The sequence below is a fragment of the Elgaria multicarinata genome, chromosome 1 (genome assembly GCF_023053635.1).
Source record: "Elgaria multicarinata webbii isolate HBS135686 ecotype San Diego chromosome 1, rElgMul1.1.pri, whole genome shotgun sequence".
NCBI lineage: Eukaryota > Metazoa > Chordata > Lepidosauria > Squamata > Anguidae > Elgaria > Elgaria multicarinata.
Window position 1 is genome coordinate 162207004 of NC_086171.1, and position 17743 is coordinate 162224746.

A 17743-nucleotide genomic window follows, 5' to 3' on the forward strand; every position below is an offset into this window, starting at 1 on the left:
ATGAGGAGGTTGTGGGGGCACACAGGCTAGCCAGATGGCTATGGTGTCAACACACATTAAAAGGGCCTCTATGTGTTAAAGAGGTGTCTGATTGGCCCTAGAGCTCTCCTCCCCCCACCCCATGGAAGAGCTCTACAAATGTAGAGCTCCTACAACCCTTGTGTTCATTCAATGCAGGGGGATGCTTGAACCCCCCTCTATTATAAAAAGTAGTACGAGGCTTAAAGGATGCAACTTGCAGACCTTTAAAGGGCTTTATTTCAATGGAACATACTGACACCAGGGCAAACTATTTTCCTCCAGTTAGCCACAGGCACACATCTAGCACTGATGAAGTAATGTGAGACTTTTACTGCAGGTAAACGCAGCCTACTTTTCTCATGATAGAAAGGTGACAGACAGTGTAGGTGTGTGAGAAAACAAGCCTTCAGTATTGCTATGATCAGCAATGCTAACTTGGAATTTCTCTGTGTGTACACAGAAGTTTACTGAGGGGAAATTATTCTGAAATCATACTGTATTCCCCTCCAGTCCTGTAGCTTAATATTTGTCTAACAGGTGCAAGTGAGAGCAAAGCCGACTACAGAATGGTACCCTTCTATGAGCTTTGCCACCTAGCTCAGTCTACTTTACTCCTACTAAAATGCCAATTCACATTATCAAAACAGCACATTTTTGTAGGTTATGTAAATCTGGGACTGCTCAGACAAAAGGCTACAATTGGAAGAAGCTGGACTGCAAGCTACTTGTAGGGGGCAACAGTAAGGTTACTACTTCCCCATGTGGTGACTAACTCAACCACATACCTACACCAGCTTGACTCCACCAGAATGAATTAACCATTTGTGTGCTTAATGAAATATGCATTATGATATGTTCCCTAGTAGCCTGCTTGTAATTTGCAAATTAAAATCACTTTATTTCCACATCCACAGACTGTTTCTCTCTCTCTTGACAGTCAGAAGTTATCTGCGCTCAAAAAATGCATTATTAAGCATCAGACACATGCACTGCAGGTGTCCTAGCCCTCTCTTCCAGTCTCTGTGTGAGGACGTCTAGTCAGATAGCAAAAAACTGAAATACTTTTTGGAATGAGAGACAAAGGCAAGCAGAACAGTCCTAATAATACTTTGCCCAAGTCACTAGTGCAGCTTTGTAGTCATGCCAACAGGCTACACCCATGAAATCCTAGCTCAGCAGCAACACTTAGCAAGGGCTTTTCGGCTTCAAGAAGGCCAGTGTGGTGTCCCCTCACTAACACCTCTGCAGTCCGCCATAGTTGGATCAGTGGTAACAAGTATTCTAGTTACAACAGACAAGCATTAAAGGTTACAAGCAAAGCTTGAAATTTGCCAGAAATGCTCCTGTTCAAAATGAATTTTATTTACAAAACATAAAGGAGCTCCCAAATACAAAAGTCATCATTATAGAAAGAACCACCTTACTGAACGCAGTTTCATTGAAAGAAACAACTCCTCGGAAATACATTAAGGCCCCTTCTGACTGACATGCTCCCTGCTTGACCTTTCCAGCCAATGTGCATATAGCAGTGCAGACACAATTTCTCACACCAATCAGCATCTGTTCATTACAGACATTTCAAGATGTAAAGTGAAGGATATTACACAGCAAAGCCCTCTTCTGTCACCCTTGCCCCCCAAGTATCTAGCTATGCAGCTTCATTTATTTGTTTTATTCACTTTCCTTGCATCTATCAAGGGGTACAATCATAGGTACCCAACAGCTAAGTGAAACACCCATTATCTGCAGGTGGCAGCTAGCAAATGTTCTGAAATGTCATAGCAGCTGCAGCTTTAATGCTGCTCATTCACAAAAGGAAGCTGAGATCCATTGAGGTTTTTTTTTTATAAAGCTGGGCTTTTTAACGACTGTAGCTCATAGTACAAGAGCCATTCAGTTGCATTTCACCCAACGTTTCAGAAGTTCCAGCATCTCCCAACATCATATCAAATGCAAACCAGAAGGAAGAGAAGTGTGAGGAATGTTAGTGTGCCTAGTCAGAGCATTCCCAGATCCAAATGCAAACTCCAACTCTGTGCACTGGATGCATAGGGAAAGCCGTGTTGACAGCCGGGCCTGCACCCACTCACCTTCTGTCACTGGGAGCTAAGACTGGAAGGACACAATATTAAAATGTAAAGGAAGAATACTGGGAGGACATGGTATTGAACTGGAAAGAAAGGCAGCCGCTTCAAAGTGAATGGCATTTGGGAGCGCTTCACGTTGGCATGCACGCCAGGTAGCTGAGGTCACCCATCCACGCCGTTTTCAGTCTGAGCCGAGTGGCATCAAGCTTTCACATCCAGAAATGAACCACGGCAGGGCTGGTATCCTCCCCACCCTCGCATCACCTGTAACATACAACAGACATTTATTGCATCCACCATCACTTAGTACAACCATGATACTTTCATCAGCAGTAATCTCATCTGAGAATGGACAGTTTCCACAGTTGAAAACAGCCTACATTTGTAGCTAAGAGCAATAAACTCAATTTCTGTTTGCCTCCCCACTTTTGAGTCAAATCAGCTGATCGATGTAAAATCCACTGTAACAAGTCAGAGCCAGAAAAAAGAACCTGGATACCCCTGAGTTACTGCTTAAGATAAAGGCAAATACCCTTTACCAAAGAAATAAGAGTACACTGGGAGACTCAATTCTCAAAGCCTCTGCTGAACATCAATATTATGGGCCACCTTATACAATCGGGGCTGGACATAATGGCCCTGTTCAGAAGACAACTTGACACCTTAAACCATGGTTTAAGGTGTCTTCTGAACAGGGCCAATGTGAGTTTTGTTGGCACATGCAGTAGTTATGCCATTGGAAACTTCCATGTTAGTTCTTTTGGCTACCCCTTGGGTAGAACTTTATTGAGAAGGGGGAAGGTATCATGCATAGTTCTTGTAGCAGCCAATGTTTCATCTATTTTCTAAGACAATTGCAGCTAGCAAAAGCAAATGCAAAATGTGTGTGTGTGTGTGTCTGAGTGTGAGTCAGAGAGAGAGAGAGAGAGAGAGAAAATAAACTATGAAACATGATTTGAAAACCCTTCAAGTTCCTAGGCACCAGCCCTAAATACAGCTGAACAAGAATTTCATATTCCTAAAAAACAGAATCAGATTTCTAGATACTGAGTGCCTGGGAGTTTTTCCAGCCCCAGTAGGCTTAAAAGTATTTTCATGCTTCTGTTAGCAGATCACTGTCTAAATTATGTAACCATGAAAAGGGACAGACGAGGGCTGCACATTTTGGAGCTTAAATCAAGCTCACTATTAAAACATACAACATAAATATTAGGTACGCATAATATAAAAGCTATGCACATATCTTTATTAGTGCAACCCCAGCACACACATAGACACTACTTGAGTCACTGACCCAATTTTTAGCCAAGCTTCATGTTTGTCAGCATTACAAAAAGAATGCTTGGCTTCTTTAGCATTACTCACACCCTTTACATGGTAACTGAGCAATAGTGTTTGTCCATGGAATCACATTGGCTTAACACAGTGATTCTCAAACTTCTGGAAGCTGACCCCCTCCCTTCTTCAGGGAAAAATGTTGCCCAGTCCTAGAGATCTTTCACCCAGGCTTTGAATTCCTATGCTTAGCAAGCATGTCACACACTTAAAGATGGGACACATGTTATGGACCAATCTACTGTTTATCTCTTTGTGTGGATGGATGACCACATACACAATAATAAATATGGGGCCAGTCATGCCTGCTAGCCTATGTGCCCCAAGTACAACAGATCCAGATGTACAGAACTGCCAAAGTGAGAAAACCAAATAAGAGTGTTTGAAAACCTAGGGCTTAGATTTTTCTTTTCGTTTCTTGGAATCAACCCAAATCCAAGCCACAAAGCAAATTACAGGTTGTAGAAAAGGTCCTAATTAAGCTCACCTTCGTGTCCTCCGCCTCTACCAGGAGCTCCTGCTCAGCCTCATGCAGCTCCTCCGCAGGATCGTAGCTGTACATTGGCAGCAAGTGATGACGCAGCCGGTCATATCTGAGACACAGATTGGCATGTGACACCACTTTGATATACAGCCCTTAGCGAAGTACAACCGAGGCTTGCTTTCATGCAACTGGAAGCAAGCCATACCTCCAAACCCATTGCTGTGTCAATTACAGTTTATCTGGGTCAGTGAAGTAATCTTGGGGGGCGGGGGATGGAAGCAGCAGAGGATAACATTTTCTCTACTGCAAATAATTCCAAAACCAGACGTTGGGTACAAAGTCTGCACATTTTAAACCTTAACCCTGCAAACAACTCCAGCCTTTACTCATATTTATGAACACAGACCTACGGATTCACAGGTATTATGTCCATTGTATGTAATATATACACAAATGCACTTATAGTAAATTTTTAATCTGAAGCCTTCAAACTTGGTGATCGGAAGCTGATGGGGTCCAATCATCCAATGCAGGATGCGAGGGAGGAGTAGCAGAGGCGAGCTTCGTGGCCCCTTCCCCTGGCCTTGCATATTTCACTAGACTGAGTTTTTAGGCCATCTAGTGGCACTTCGGAGGGCGAGGGAAGGAGGCTGGAAGAGGCTCTGGATTACTCGTATCCTGGCCTCTCCAGCCTCCTCCAACTCACCAGACTGCCCCCTTTTCCTCCTCTCTGAGGTTGCTTTCCTGACCTTGGAGGCTGTGATTCTTTCTGCGCTGTCTCCTACCTCAGAGGTGGGAATCCCCAGTATCCTATGGCCCCCTCAGACAACATCTAGGGGCCTTAGGATTGCGCCCTAACTATAGAATATTATGCTAATTCCTCTGCTCCATTGTGGCAGCCCAGTTCTGTCTTAACTCCCACATGATGACAGATTCCTATAGCTGAACTGTTTCTCAGAACGTAAACTTTTCTTGATATTTAACTTAAACCTTCTTACTTTAGCTGAAACCCCAAACCCTTTCCTATCATTACTGGCTACCTAGGATGAGATACCAATCTGCTCATTGCAGCCACCAGAAAACTTATGTCACCAGTAATAATGATGATTCTTGTGTAATAGGTGTTCCTATACATTATTATTAAAGCAAAGATGAAAATGTTTGCTCTAATGCATATTTTTACTAGAGGTCTAAATTCAGTCCCTGGAATAAACTGTGCAACGTGAAAAAGAAATCCCAACATGCCACGCCAAGTGAAAAATTCTCATGGCTGACAAATGTACAAGGGGAGGCCAGACCTGGCCATTACAGCCATAGCCCTGAAACATCTCCACTGGAGGCATCTCATGAGACATCACGATGGACAACATTGGCCCTAGCAACCAGGAGGCTGCTGCTCCTTCTTGACGCCACCAGCAGGCCCAGTAAGGGGGGAGAGAGAGCTTCATTTGCTTTCGCAGGGCTTTGAAAGGTAGTGCAGCAAGGCCCTACTGTCTCAGGCAGGGATAAGTCCAGGCCCTGCTTTAGGCCCCAAACACTAAGAACTTTGTGGATAGTTCTAGATTAACTTTGTTGCAAGTGAGCCAACAAACATTACTAGTCCACACAAGTAGGTATTAGTAAGACAGCCTACCCTGCACATAAGTATTAGGCATTTGTAGCCTAAAAAAATAAACAAAACAGATTCCCAATTGTTATAAATCTTCCCTGATTGGTTGCCTGGAAGAGATTCTTACTCAACACAGATGACTAGACTAGTGGTTATAGGCAAAACAGATCTAAATACATCCTCCCTCTGCAAATTCATTAGAGTTAAAACATGCTTTTTTTTTCTTTTTTGCAAAAAATGTGGAGACACTGAAGGGCGTTTGTTGTTTTAACAATATAAGATAATGATGGACTGGTTAATCCGTTAGCAAAGTGTTTCTCCTCACTGAAATTCACCCATTTTCCAGGGCAATTCAATGGCAGAAACGGAAGAGGAATGCAACAGTTTAATATTCATTACTAAAAAAAAAACACCATTCATAATCAGCATTATTGTACTTCAAGCTATCTAGTGAAGTGACCTATCACTGCTCTATATCTAGAACAGGCTAAGTATACAGCTGATAGCAGTACACAAAGACTCCTCTGTCCTCATGCGGAGTCAAAAGCTGTTTTCTCAAGAAAGAAAAGTTCCAAAGAGCCACATGACTCAAACTACCCATTTCTAATAAGATCTGATTACTCTCAATACATTCTCTTACCTTCTCTTCTTCTGGATATACATCATCTGCAGTGTGAAAGGGAGGGAGGGAGGGGGGACACAATTATGAGAGAAACATAATCACAAGTCTGCTCTGCAGATTATTTCTCCTTAGAAGGAATGAAGCAAGGAACAAGAAAGAAAAGGAGTAACAGCACAAAACCCGCCAGCAGCAAGAAAAGCATTGCCTACGTTAGGTCCGTCTCAAGACACAATCCTGGCGATGGGGATATTAGCCTACCAGGTGTATGTGGAGCACTCAGCTCATTAGAAACATTGGCTCTTGGGTGTCAGATGACAACAAAGATATTGAGAGAAACGGATCCATGACAATAACTCTGCAAGCTCCTTAGCCCAGAGGTAGGTAATTTTGGGGACCAATTTCAATGTCCCGGGGACTGTGTCCCCACCGCCATGCATGCATATACACACACACACACACACACACACACACACACACACACACATCCTACCCAATCCCAGCTACTTGTATCATGATCGCTGAGAGGAAGGCGAGGTTGAAGTCTCCTCCTCCTCCTCCTCCTCCTCCTCCTTCCAGCGATGATGATCCAAGTTGCTTGCGTTGGGTTGGGGGAGGCTTTACCTTCATCCCACCCAGCCACATTACCACTCCCAGCAACCTAGATCAAAGCAGATTCCACAGGAAACAGGCATGTGGGGAGAATAGTCTCCATGGGCCCATTTCCCAGCAGAAATGGGTCCAACAGGAATGACTCTCCTTGCCTGCCCCTGCTGTAGCCCTTTCCACTGAAAGGAAACGAAGTCCCATCCACTATCTACTTTATGAATGACGGCAGAAGCCCAGTAAGAAACTGCAAGTTAATCAAAAGTGTATTTTAAATTCATAGCTTCCAGGCACTTTAAAGGTAATGACAGTCACAAGGGCCTGATTTAATGCAGTAAAATGGTGCATTTGTCTACACCTGCTCACCCACCCCGTTTAACCTAGAGCAGGAAAATACTTCAGATTCCTTCTACAATGAAAAGGAATAAGAAAAAAATCCTACAATGAGAAAAAAATGTCAACATTCTCAAGGACATTTCTCAGGAGATATTTTGTTCTTTGATACAGACATGTAAGTACAAACTATATTTGTATCATATACATTATGAAAGGCAATTTCACATCCAGCTTCCCCCTTTAAAATAAACAAAAGCTTGGGGCCAAATTCTTTCCCACTCACTGCTTGTAGGTACTTTAAAGAGGAAAGCCACATTTAAAGCAAGTGCACACTTCAGAACCAGAACAGCAATCATGCAGTTTCCTTAGATACCTAACCCCGACTACAAAACATCTCATCAGAAGCTGCTGTTAGACACCAGCATCTAATTTCAGGTAAACAAATGCATGACCCTTTCCCCGACCTTGTTTAATGCGTAGCCTTCTCACAGATGCTAACAGTGGCCAAACCAAGTCCAAATGAAAGCTACCTGTAGTGCAGGACGGGTAAGAAGGGTTGTCTGAGGCCCGAGAGAGTCTCTCTAGCTTAGGGGCAGGCAATGTGGTGCCCACGAGCACCGGTGTTCACGCAGGCACCTTTTTTGGTGTCCACCAAGGTGTCCTACCTCTTCCACTTTTAAAAAAAATAATGTATTTTCCTACTAGCAGCTGGGATCGCTGTAACATAGGTTTCTGTTGGTATTGAAAAGTGTGAGATCAGAGGAGTTTAGAAAGTTGGGGCTCAGACCCTCCAACTGTCTTGTACTTGGTCTTTTGGGCATGTTTCTTGTCCTTTGCCACGCCTCCCATGGGAGCCAATTTGTGGTGGTGCCCAGGACAGTTAATCAAATTGCCTAATGTTGCTTAATCCTGCTCCAGCTCATCAGGAAGGGGAAATGGTTTGGAAAGATGGTGTATTTTTATCTTGCCTTCTAGAACTGAGGGAAGAGAAAACAAGATAAGGTTCACCAGGCTGCAGTGGACAAAAGAGGTTCTCCATTCCCCCCTCCCCTTCTATGGCACCCCTACAAGCAGTCAAGTGTTCCTCTCACACAAAGCATGCAAAGTGTAAGCAGCACATGCCAAGCTACCCACATACCCTATCCCATGTGCCCTGTCCATCCACACACGGCTCACTTATCTCTAGGAGCAATCTGGAAGTGCTGCTGGTGAGAAACAGAGACACTTCTGCAGCCAAGCACCAATGACTATAACACCAACCATTTCCCCAACACCTTAATCGGAACTAGTTATTTTTACAAGAGCAGACGGCTGTTTACTCAGGAATGTATCCCTTGTTCTTTCAAGGGAAAAAAATAGTTCAGTGTATTTCATAACTGTAATAAAGTGCAAAAGTTGAGCTCTTCAGGTTTAATTCAAGCTACTCACCACAGCCATGATGACTCCGACAATGGTGATAAGGAAAAATGGCACCAGAATATAAGCCACCAAGGAATCGTGAGCTGGCTCAGCAGAAGTGGGCATGGTGGCGTTATTCATGGCATAGGAAACTGTTGCTCAGGGAGGACCAGAGAAGCAGCTTCTGTCTTCATTGGGAAGTCCACCTCGCAATCACAAAAACAAACAGAGTAAGATTAAAACACATTCTTCAATCTGACATAATCCACTCTTCTCCCCACCACCATCACCCAACAGCTGGGCATGATAGGGCAGTACATAAAGTCACAAGGCAGTCACATGTCACCCCTCTCACTAGATTCTGTACTACAGTCCTGGAGAACAAAACCCTTTTAAGTAGTATTTAGCCTTGAGGCATAGTCCATTGCAGACTAAAGCTGAGATAAAGGATAAACAGGCAAGAAATGAGATTCTTTACCACTCTCCTATCAACCAATGTAGTCTGCTTGAGGCAGTTTCATTCTGAAGAAGCAGATCCAAAACAAGGCAGAGTGAGGAAAGACAGGAGAAGAAACCCATGGCAGAAAAATTAGAATGTTGGTCTACGAAGCACTAGCCTGCGTCTAGCAGCCAGAGCAGAGGCCTGCTCATTTATCACTAGCTCTAGATGTTTCCCCAGTAGGGAAAAGCCGTGCGGATAGCGGTGGACAGCCTCCCCTAGCCCACCAGACATCAATCTGTCTGCAATGTTTACAAAGCATTGATTGATTTGATTGGAACCCCCACCTTTCTAGCAAGAAAAATGGCACTGCAGAGATGTAAAATTTCCGGAAATTTTGAAGCCATGGGAAAAAATGGGGTTTTTTTCCGGAAAAATGCAATATTAGCACTTTTTACAGATTGAAAGTCACTTTGTTACTTTAGGAACATAAAATGTAATTATGTACAAGTTGGTTTGGCATAAAATTATTACATTTGGTATATTAAAAGTAGTGTATTCAAACAATTATTACAAATTTAATTTACTTTTTTTTATATAACAAATGGAGCTACAAGCTCCTGAACTGTTAGGAACACCTGAACTGTAAGGAACCTCTTTGGTTCTACCAGTTTATGAGGAGCAGGCAAAAAACAATTTTAAAAAATAACAACTGAAGAAACCACCAACATTAGTAACAAAGAAAATTATTTATGTCTCCGCTAGTCCTCCAGTGTCAAGACATAAAGCCCCCACTCCCATAAAAAGAACTAAGAAAAATGGGGGGGGGGAACCAAGATTCAATGAATATTCATGAAATTTAATCAGACTCATTTTCTGACCTATAGCTATCAGTATTAGTTTCAGTCTCTGCTTCCATGGGTGTGCCCCCTGGAGGCAGAAATGCATCTTCCTCTTGCATTTGAGAGTTGTAGTCTCACTTTGCAACCTAGGACTTGCTTGTCCTTGGTGCACAGACATTGTAAATGTAATCTGATACTGTACAGTTTTTAGAAATCATTTGGAGAAGTAAATATCTGAACACCTTGTCTTAAACATTTTATTCATCATGCTAAAATAAAACATCCCATAATCTGTTTTTTCTTCATTTTTTTCAATTTTTTTTTTGGTGGGGGGGGGGAACCAAAAAAGCCTTCGTGGAAAAAACGGAAAAACCCAGTTTTTTTCTGAATTTTTCCGGTTTTTTTCCGGGCCTTCACGTCGCTACACTCAAGGTTATTAAAACTTGATTAAAATAATATAAACAACTGCATTAAAGCACAATTAAATCACAGCAGAATAAAAACAGCATCCAACCCAACAGGCCCACTCATGCAAGCCAAAGGCCGGCTTGCATAAAAAGATCTTTGAGGAAGAACAGCAGAGAGAGCATGGACTTAGACTCCCTCAGCAGGAAATTCTACAGCCTGGGAGCATGGCTCCTCCACAATGATGGTAATATGCCCCACCCATCAGTCCAAACTGGAAAGCCTATCTTGGGTCCAAAACACGAGTACTAGATGTATAGGCAAATACAGGTTTAGAACACTGGACCAAGGAGTCTGAACTCCCAATTTATATTCAAACATGTTTGCACAGCTGAGGTTAGCGTGCCAACTGCACCAATTCCTGGAGATGTCTCATCTGGCCACAGTCATGTATGCCTTAGTTACATCCCATCTAGACTACTGTTACACACTTTACATGTGGCTGACTTTGAAAGGTGTTTTGAAACTTCAGCTGGTCCAGAATGCTGCAGCTAGACTGTTGACTAGGGCCACTTATTATTATTATTTATTTATATAGCACCATCAGTGTACATGGTGCTGTACAGAGTAAAACAATAAAATAGCAAAACCCTGCCGCATAGGCTTACATTCTAATAAAATCATAATAAAACAATAAGAAGGGGAAGAGAATGACTCCCTTGTTACAACAGCTTCATTGGCTACTGGTCTGTTTCTGGGTGCAATTCAAAGTGTTGGTTATGACCTATAAAGACCCATACAACTTGGGACAAGAGTACTTGAAAGTCTGCATTTAACTATATGAGCCTGCCTGATTTTTAAATTCTTTGGAAGAGAACCTTCTCTTGGTTCTGCCACCATCATAGGCACTTATGGTAGAGACAAAAGTTCCCAGTGGCTGCTCCCAAGATCTGGAACTCCCTGTCAAAGAAGGCTAGGTTGGCCACCTCTCTGTTCTTCCACCAGGAAGCAAAAATGTTTGTACTCATGCAGGCCTTTAGCAAGAAAAGAAAAAAAACCCAATCGGTTGCTAAAAGGGGTTTGGGTGCTATTTCTTTTATTCCAGTGTTTTTAATTGATTTGATTTTATATTACATTTTAACCAAGATTTTGTTTGTATTTTTACTGTTGGCCACCCTGAATCCCCCCCCCTTTTTTTTTGGCAGAAATGCAGGATACATTTGATGATGATGATGATGATGATGATGATGATGATGATGATGATGATGATGGAGGAGGAGGAGGAAGTTTGCTGCTGGCTGACTGGCATGGTTTAGAGTTGTTTCTTGCTAAGCAGAAGGTTGCTGCTTCTGGCCCTGTGCTGGAAGAGAGTGGGGAGCTGTTCCTCAGGAAAGGAGCATAGCTCAGTGGCGGAACTCATGCTGTGTGTATGGAGAAGGTTCCAGGTTCAACCTTCAGCATCTCTAGGTAGGACTGTCACCTGAAACTCTAAAGAACCACTGCCAGTCAGGGTAGACAGCAGTCAGGTGGATGAAGCAATAGTCTGACTTTGTGACTCTGTTTAGAAGATATGCTAAGCCACAGTGGTTAAGCATTTTGAGCTAAACATTATGACTTAGCATGTCATGTGAACCATTCCTAATCACGGTTTAAACATGCTCACTAACCATTTGGTGTAAAAGGATTCGTGGCTAACCATGGCTTAGCGTGTTAGCTGAACAGGCCAAATATAAGGCAGCATTTTTATGTTCCTAAGGTTTCCAAAGAGTACAATACCACATTGTCCCATATCTTTCAGAGCACTCCCCATCCCACATGAAATTTCTTAGGGATATTAAATAAGAGGTCTCTTCAAAGACTTGAGATGAGAGTGCAGTTTCCTCAAGGTGACAGACGTCTTCAGAGACCCTCATTCTAAATGCAACTGAAATATAGGCCTCATCCTGGGACACAACCATCTAGATTTGTGTCCATACAAGCAATGAGATTTAGAAAGTCCAGTAAAACAAGTTCCTTGTGGGCAGGTAAGCTCTTCCCCCACTCCCACAGCTTCTTCACCCATCCAAAAGCTTTAGGATGGGTGAGGTCTTTAAGCAGGAACTCCAAGTAAGTTCTCCAAGTTCATTTTCATGAGAAAATGCAATTATAAAAATTGTTATGCAGATCATTCTCTCTTATCATACCAGGTAATTATGCAACAAAAAGAAAAATATCAGAAAAGGATGAATGACGAATTACTCTTACCCACGTGAAATCTTGCAGATATGTGTAAGAATGAACAGGCCACAAAAACGTTTAAGCCTGCCCACTTGCACATACCAGTGCATCACAAGGTGTCTTAAGCATTATGTGTCCAGCAAACTACTCACCTCTTAGATATCATTGTTGGCTAGCCTTCTCCAATCTGGTGCTCTCTCTATGTATTGGACTATAACTCCCATAATCCATGGCTTGTATGGACATGCTGGTTGGGGAAGATAGGAGTTAAACTCCAAAACAACCTGAAGGACACAAGCTTGGGGAAGGCTAGCCTAGGCAATTAGCTAACTACAAGGCTTCTGATGTGCCTGTGTGAACCCACCATGCATTACACAAGTGTATGTGTATACCTACATAATGGACATAACTCAAGCAGCTTGTTGGGGCTAATATTAACAACTTTCAACACCAAACAGCTCCTCACTAATACCTTTCATGAGGCAAATTATGGTTACAAGCATTAAGAGGATGAAAGAACACACTGAAGCAGATAAACCCTCACTAGAAAGGTTTAGGAAGGGAAAGAGGAGGAAATGGGATAGCAAGACTCTACTGAAAGACTCCATACAACTAATGCACAGAAATCTTAATGTGGGACTGCAAGTTATTGGAGGAAGAGCAGAACAAACCTTACACCATTGTCCATAGCTCAGTGGTATCACACATGCTTTGCATGGTCCCCGGTTCAATCCCTGGCTTCTCCAGGTAGAGCTAGGAAAGAATCCCACCTGGAACCCTGGAGAGCTGTTGCCAGTCAGTGTAGAGAAAACTGGGCTAGTAGAACCAATGGTCTGACTCAGTATATGTCAGTTTCCTCTATTTCTTACCAATTAAAGACAAAAACAAACCAAATATGGAACTTAAGCTTGAGTTACAAAAGTCAAGGAAACACTGAGGAATCCAATAAACTCAACACCTAGAAAAAGTATACCCACTTCAGACAAGCAGAAGAACTTCATAACAAACTGCTGTTGTAGCTGAACACTGGCAAATCACCAACACCCTACAAAGAAGAAAGCTCAAAACGGAGAGGTGTACCTATGCTGTATATATGTATATGCACGAGGCAATTAACCTAATGAACAGAAGGCATGTTTGGATACAGCCATTTTCTTTGCTGCATCTGAAAGCCCAAACACACAGGCACCAATACCTGTCCCATTTATATTCCACCCTTCTTTTAATGAGCCAAGAATGCTACATGGATGGTATTATCCCATTTTACCCTCAAAGTCACAATAGCTTAAAGAGTTGCTGGCTAAATGGAGATTTGAACTGGGGAACTCCATCTGCTACACCACAATGGCTTGCTGTGACCCATTCTCCAAGTGCACATTCTTGGCTTGATTTAATTAAACAGAAAGAACATACCAACTGAAAAAAAATGTCTGTATGAAGCACTGTCAGTTACAGTGCCAATGGCAACCAGTGTGGTGTAGTAGTTAGCCGTGTTAGAGAGGGACTCGGGAGATCCAGGTTCATGAAGCTGATTGGGTGACTTTGGGTCAGTCACTGACTCTCAGCCTAACCTACATCATAGGGTTGTTGGGATGATAAAATGGAGGGGAGGAGGACCATGTAAGGCACCGTAGGTTCCTTGCAAGAGGAAAAAAGTGGTATATAGACGGAATTTATAAATAAATAAATAGCATATTTCGTTTCCAACCTGTGTTGGCTCCATTTATTTTGCAATTTTACAGCCCCTGATACTTCCTAGTTGTCACTGCAATCACAATATAGTTCTTTTTGTGGAGAGTATTCATCAGGAACCTGGTCCAAAGTTAGCACCTGAACAAATGGAGATCCTTTTCAATTTTCAGAAAACAAAATTAGAGTACCCATCCATACTTTACAGAAGGGCATCATGGAATCACCCCAGTCCAGAATTAAAATAAACAAGCCATGGCCACAAGCATGAAACATGTAAGAACAGGAAGGGTCATTCACCCTCTTGTTTTGCAATAATATACCAGAGAAGCAGTCAGGCCCCGCCCCCATAAGAAACTAAACCTTTCACACCAAGGGCACAATCCTCGCTGCAGGTTTAAACAGAAAACAAAGTCCTACAACTCCCAGCATTCCCCAGCTAGGCATGCTAGCTAGGGAATGCTGGGAGTTGTAGGAGTTTGCCCTGTCTAAACATGCCTAGGATTGCGCCTTAAAAGACTATACTATGCTCTTAAACCTGCCTTGAGCTATGGCTGGACAGGGGTTTAAAGCAACACAAAATCAGTCCACTATGATCTGATCCCCTTCAAAGTTACCGTGGGCTCGGTTCAGAAACGGAGCCCCCTGAATCTCAGACTCCAGCCCACCTTCTTTCCAGCCCCGCTCACACAGCTCTCGAAAGACAAGCAGGGCACCAAACACACAGCGATAGAATCTGGCTACAGTCCTACATGCACCTGCACTGGGGAATTATAAACCCTAATTAACTCGGCGGGGTTTACGCCCAGGTAAACATGCCGAGAATCACACTCTACAGATGCCCAACCCGGCAGACCGATGGGTAGGAGCTCGCGCCCAGCGTCACTTGGCAAACTCGGGCCAGAATTCAGGGCGGACCAAGTCTGACTCAACAGCCCGAGATTTAAAACCCGTGCTCGTAGTCCGAGCCAAAGCGCAATTTACCCCACTTCGGCACTCTCGTGGACTACCGCAACGGCTCCCACGGCAGATTCATCTCCCTGCCGAAAGGTTTGGCCCGAACCTGGGGAAAGAAACCAGAGCACACGGGAGAATCGGTGATGCTCCCCACCGCCTGCCTTTTCAACGCTTCCTCCCAGCCATCTCCGCATTCGCCTTAATCCACTTCCCCATTGGCTTTCATTGCGGCGACCTCTATTCCGCCACAATCCCCGCCCCTTTGGTAGCTGCCCGCTGGCACGCCCCCCCCCCCCCCCGGGCAAGCCGTCCCCTCCTCACCTGCGCCCAGCGGCTCACGCCCCTACAGCTACCACCAGGAAGGGCCGAGAGGCGCGTGACTGACAGCTCACGCACCAGAGGGGGAGAGCCGCGGCCAATCCTCGACCGGCGGGGCGGAGCCAGGCTCGGGCCGAATAATGTGCTATTCACAGGTGGCGGCTGTAGAGGGCAGCAGCCGCCTAAATAAACCTAAAGCAAGCAGCAAGCGTCAGAGTTTGTGTTGGTGGAAGTTGCTGTAATAATAGAGGATTATCTCCCTGCGCTTGGCAGTTTATACAGCATCCTCATTTGCCATTTTGTTATCCATGCATGCCCTCAGTCTGAAGAGTTTCTTTTGGACTGCGAAGAATCCCACAAGGATTTTTCCAAACTGGGTGACTGCTGAGTGGGCGACTAAAGAGCAAGAGAAGTTCAGCGTATAATTAAATATAAGGTGCCGCACATTGGTTTTGCCCCTCAACAGAAAGGACGCCTGAATGAACTCAGGGAAGAGTTCGTGGGCTCTTGGTGGATACCTGGATGAAAACGTCGACACCGTGTGCAGCGGAAGTGAGGGGAAAGCAAATCCATTCTAACGATTAGTAGGGAAAGGACTGAAAATAAGAGCGCCTGTCTCATAATTCCTTTACATGAATATATGATTTATAGAAATACACGATGGAGCCCACATTTGGAATACTGCTCACAGTTCCAGCCACTCCACCTCGAAAAGGATATTGCAGCGCTGAAAAAGGGGCAGCGACAAGGATCCGGAGTTTGAACTACTTTCACTTTAACATAAGGAGAAACTTCTATATAAGGGTGCTTCTACATAAAGCTTTTATTACCCTGCCTCATTCACAGAATTTTACAGAGTCCTGACTTTCTCACTGCTTACCAGAAAAAAATATGCAAAGGGTATTATGCTATGCATATTTAGGCATTTTTTTAAAAAAAAAATCCTATAACCCAACATTCTCCAGCCAACATGGGTAGCTTGGGAATGCTGGGAACTGCAGGGTTGTTGTTTTTCTCTTCAAGTATGCATGAGATTGCGCTCTAAGGAAGAAAGGATGAAATGGCTATACCTGCACAATGCCTTTTGATTGTTAGTGCTAGGAGCCTTCCAAAGCACCCTTATAGTCAAACTACACAAGGGGTAGGCAACCTGGTGCCCTCCAGATGTTTGAACTACAATTCCCATCAGCCCTAGCCAGCATGGTCAATGGTAAGGGATTATAGGAATTGTAGTCCAAAACATCTGGAGGGAACCAAGTTGAACATACCCTTGAACATATGTTAAATACCTAGCATCCAGTTGATTCTGTCTTACTCTGAACTAAGTATGTCACTTCCCCAATCTACTGTACATGAGTAGAGGAGGTTTAAACCTCCCCATCACCAGCATGAAGGGTCCTGCATGAAGGGCTAAAAGAAGAAAAGGCCCCATATAGGGTTGGCAAATTTTAGAAAATAAGTAGCTGATGGGGAAGGTTTAAACTTACCTTTTTCTTCTATGATGATCCCAATCCAGATTGAGCCCCTGCACACTTACTTCAAATTACGAGACAGTCAGCAGCATGCTACATATGTGTAGTTCAGGGGAGGAAAACAGTAAGTAGGAACATTATAGAGGTTTATAAAAGTATATATGAGGAGGGGAAAGTGCATAGAATGTTTCCTCCCTCTCCCATAGCATTAGAAATCAGGGAAATTGCTTAGTAGTAGATTCAGAATTGATTTTAAAAATTCTTCATACAATGAAGAACCAATACGGATGTAATGATGGGTGGCCAAAAGTTTATAAGGCCTTAAAAGGGGCTAGAAGGTAGGTCTATCAAGATGTGTTAGCCTTCATTCCTTCTAATAGTAAACATTTGAGACAAAGAATCTGAGGGTGTCAGCTGAAAAGGGGGTGCAAATGGAAGGTAGATGGAAAGAGGAAATTGTTCTGCTCAAGCACCTCTGGAAAGGAGATAGGGTTGTGGAGAAATATATGATGCTGCAAGGTTTAATTAAAAAAAACACCATGCTTCTTGCAGAAAGGACAAATGGCTTTTCCCCCTTTCCAGCCCCTGCCCACATCTATAAAGCAACAAAATGCTTAGTTTTGGTGCTGCCATCAAGGGAAGAGCTTGGGGAGGCCTTCCCCTTTTCTTTCCTCCCTCCTGCCCACTCCCTCCTCCAGCAAGGCCTGAACAGCACTTCAGGAACATTCCTCTTACTAGATAGAGATACACAAAAGCTTTTTGGGGGGTGGGGGTAGGTCCCACTTTGTGTAAACTAAATGGAACCTCCAGATTCAGAGGCAGTATGGTCCAGTATGCTGTGATCAAGAGGAGGGAGGGGGAACAGTGGAAGAGTGCTCCAGTCTTCATGCCTTGTTTTTGAGTTTCTGG

General features: G+C 43.6%; 1 protein-coding gene across 3 annotated transcripts; it reads right to left on the reverse strand.

The window, feature by feature from the left end:
• Positions 1-1362: 1362 nt before the first annotated feature.
• SMIM29 (small integral membrane protein 29) lies at positions 1363-15439 on the reverse strand. Of its 3 annotated transcripts, XM_063141381.1 has the most exons (6): positions 15366-15436; positions 15072-15150; positions 8526-8701; positions 6177-6202; positions 3931-4036; positions 1363-2372 (listed from the first exon to the last, which is right to left on the reverse strand). In XM_063141381.1, the coding sequence occupies exons 3-6, from the start codon at positions 8634-8636 to the stop codon at positions 2310-2312; spliced, it is 306 nt and encodes a 101-aa protein (XP_062997451.1). In that variant the 5' UTR covers positions 8637-8701; positions 15072-15150; positions 15366-15436; the 3' UTR covers positions 1363-2309. The 3 variants fall into 3 exon arrangements, with proteins under 3 accessions (XP_062997451.1, XP_062997466.1, XP_062997459.1); XM_063141396.1 differs by lacking the exon at positions 15072-15150 and having other exon boundaries at positions 15366-15439; XM_063141389.1 differs by lacking the exon at positions 15366-15436 and having other exon boundaries at positions 15071-15251.
• Between the last annotated feature and the right edge of the window lie 2304 nt (positions 15440-17743).

Coding starts and splice junctions, on each gene's coding strand:
- SMIM29 (XM_063141396.1), bottom strand. CDS start 8,636: ATGAATAACGCCACCATGCCCACTTCTGCTGAGCCAGCTCACGATTCC. Junction 6,203..8,525: donor TCGGAGTCATCATGGCTGTG/GTGAGTAGCTTG, acceptor TTCACACTGCAG/ATGATGTATATCCAGAAGAA. Junction 4,037..6,176: donor TATATCCAGAAGAAGAGAAG/GTAAGAGAATGT, acceptor TCTGTGTCTCAG/ATATGACCGGCTGCGTCATC.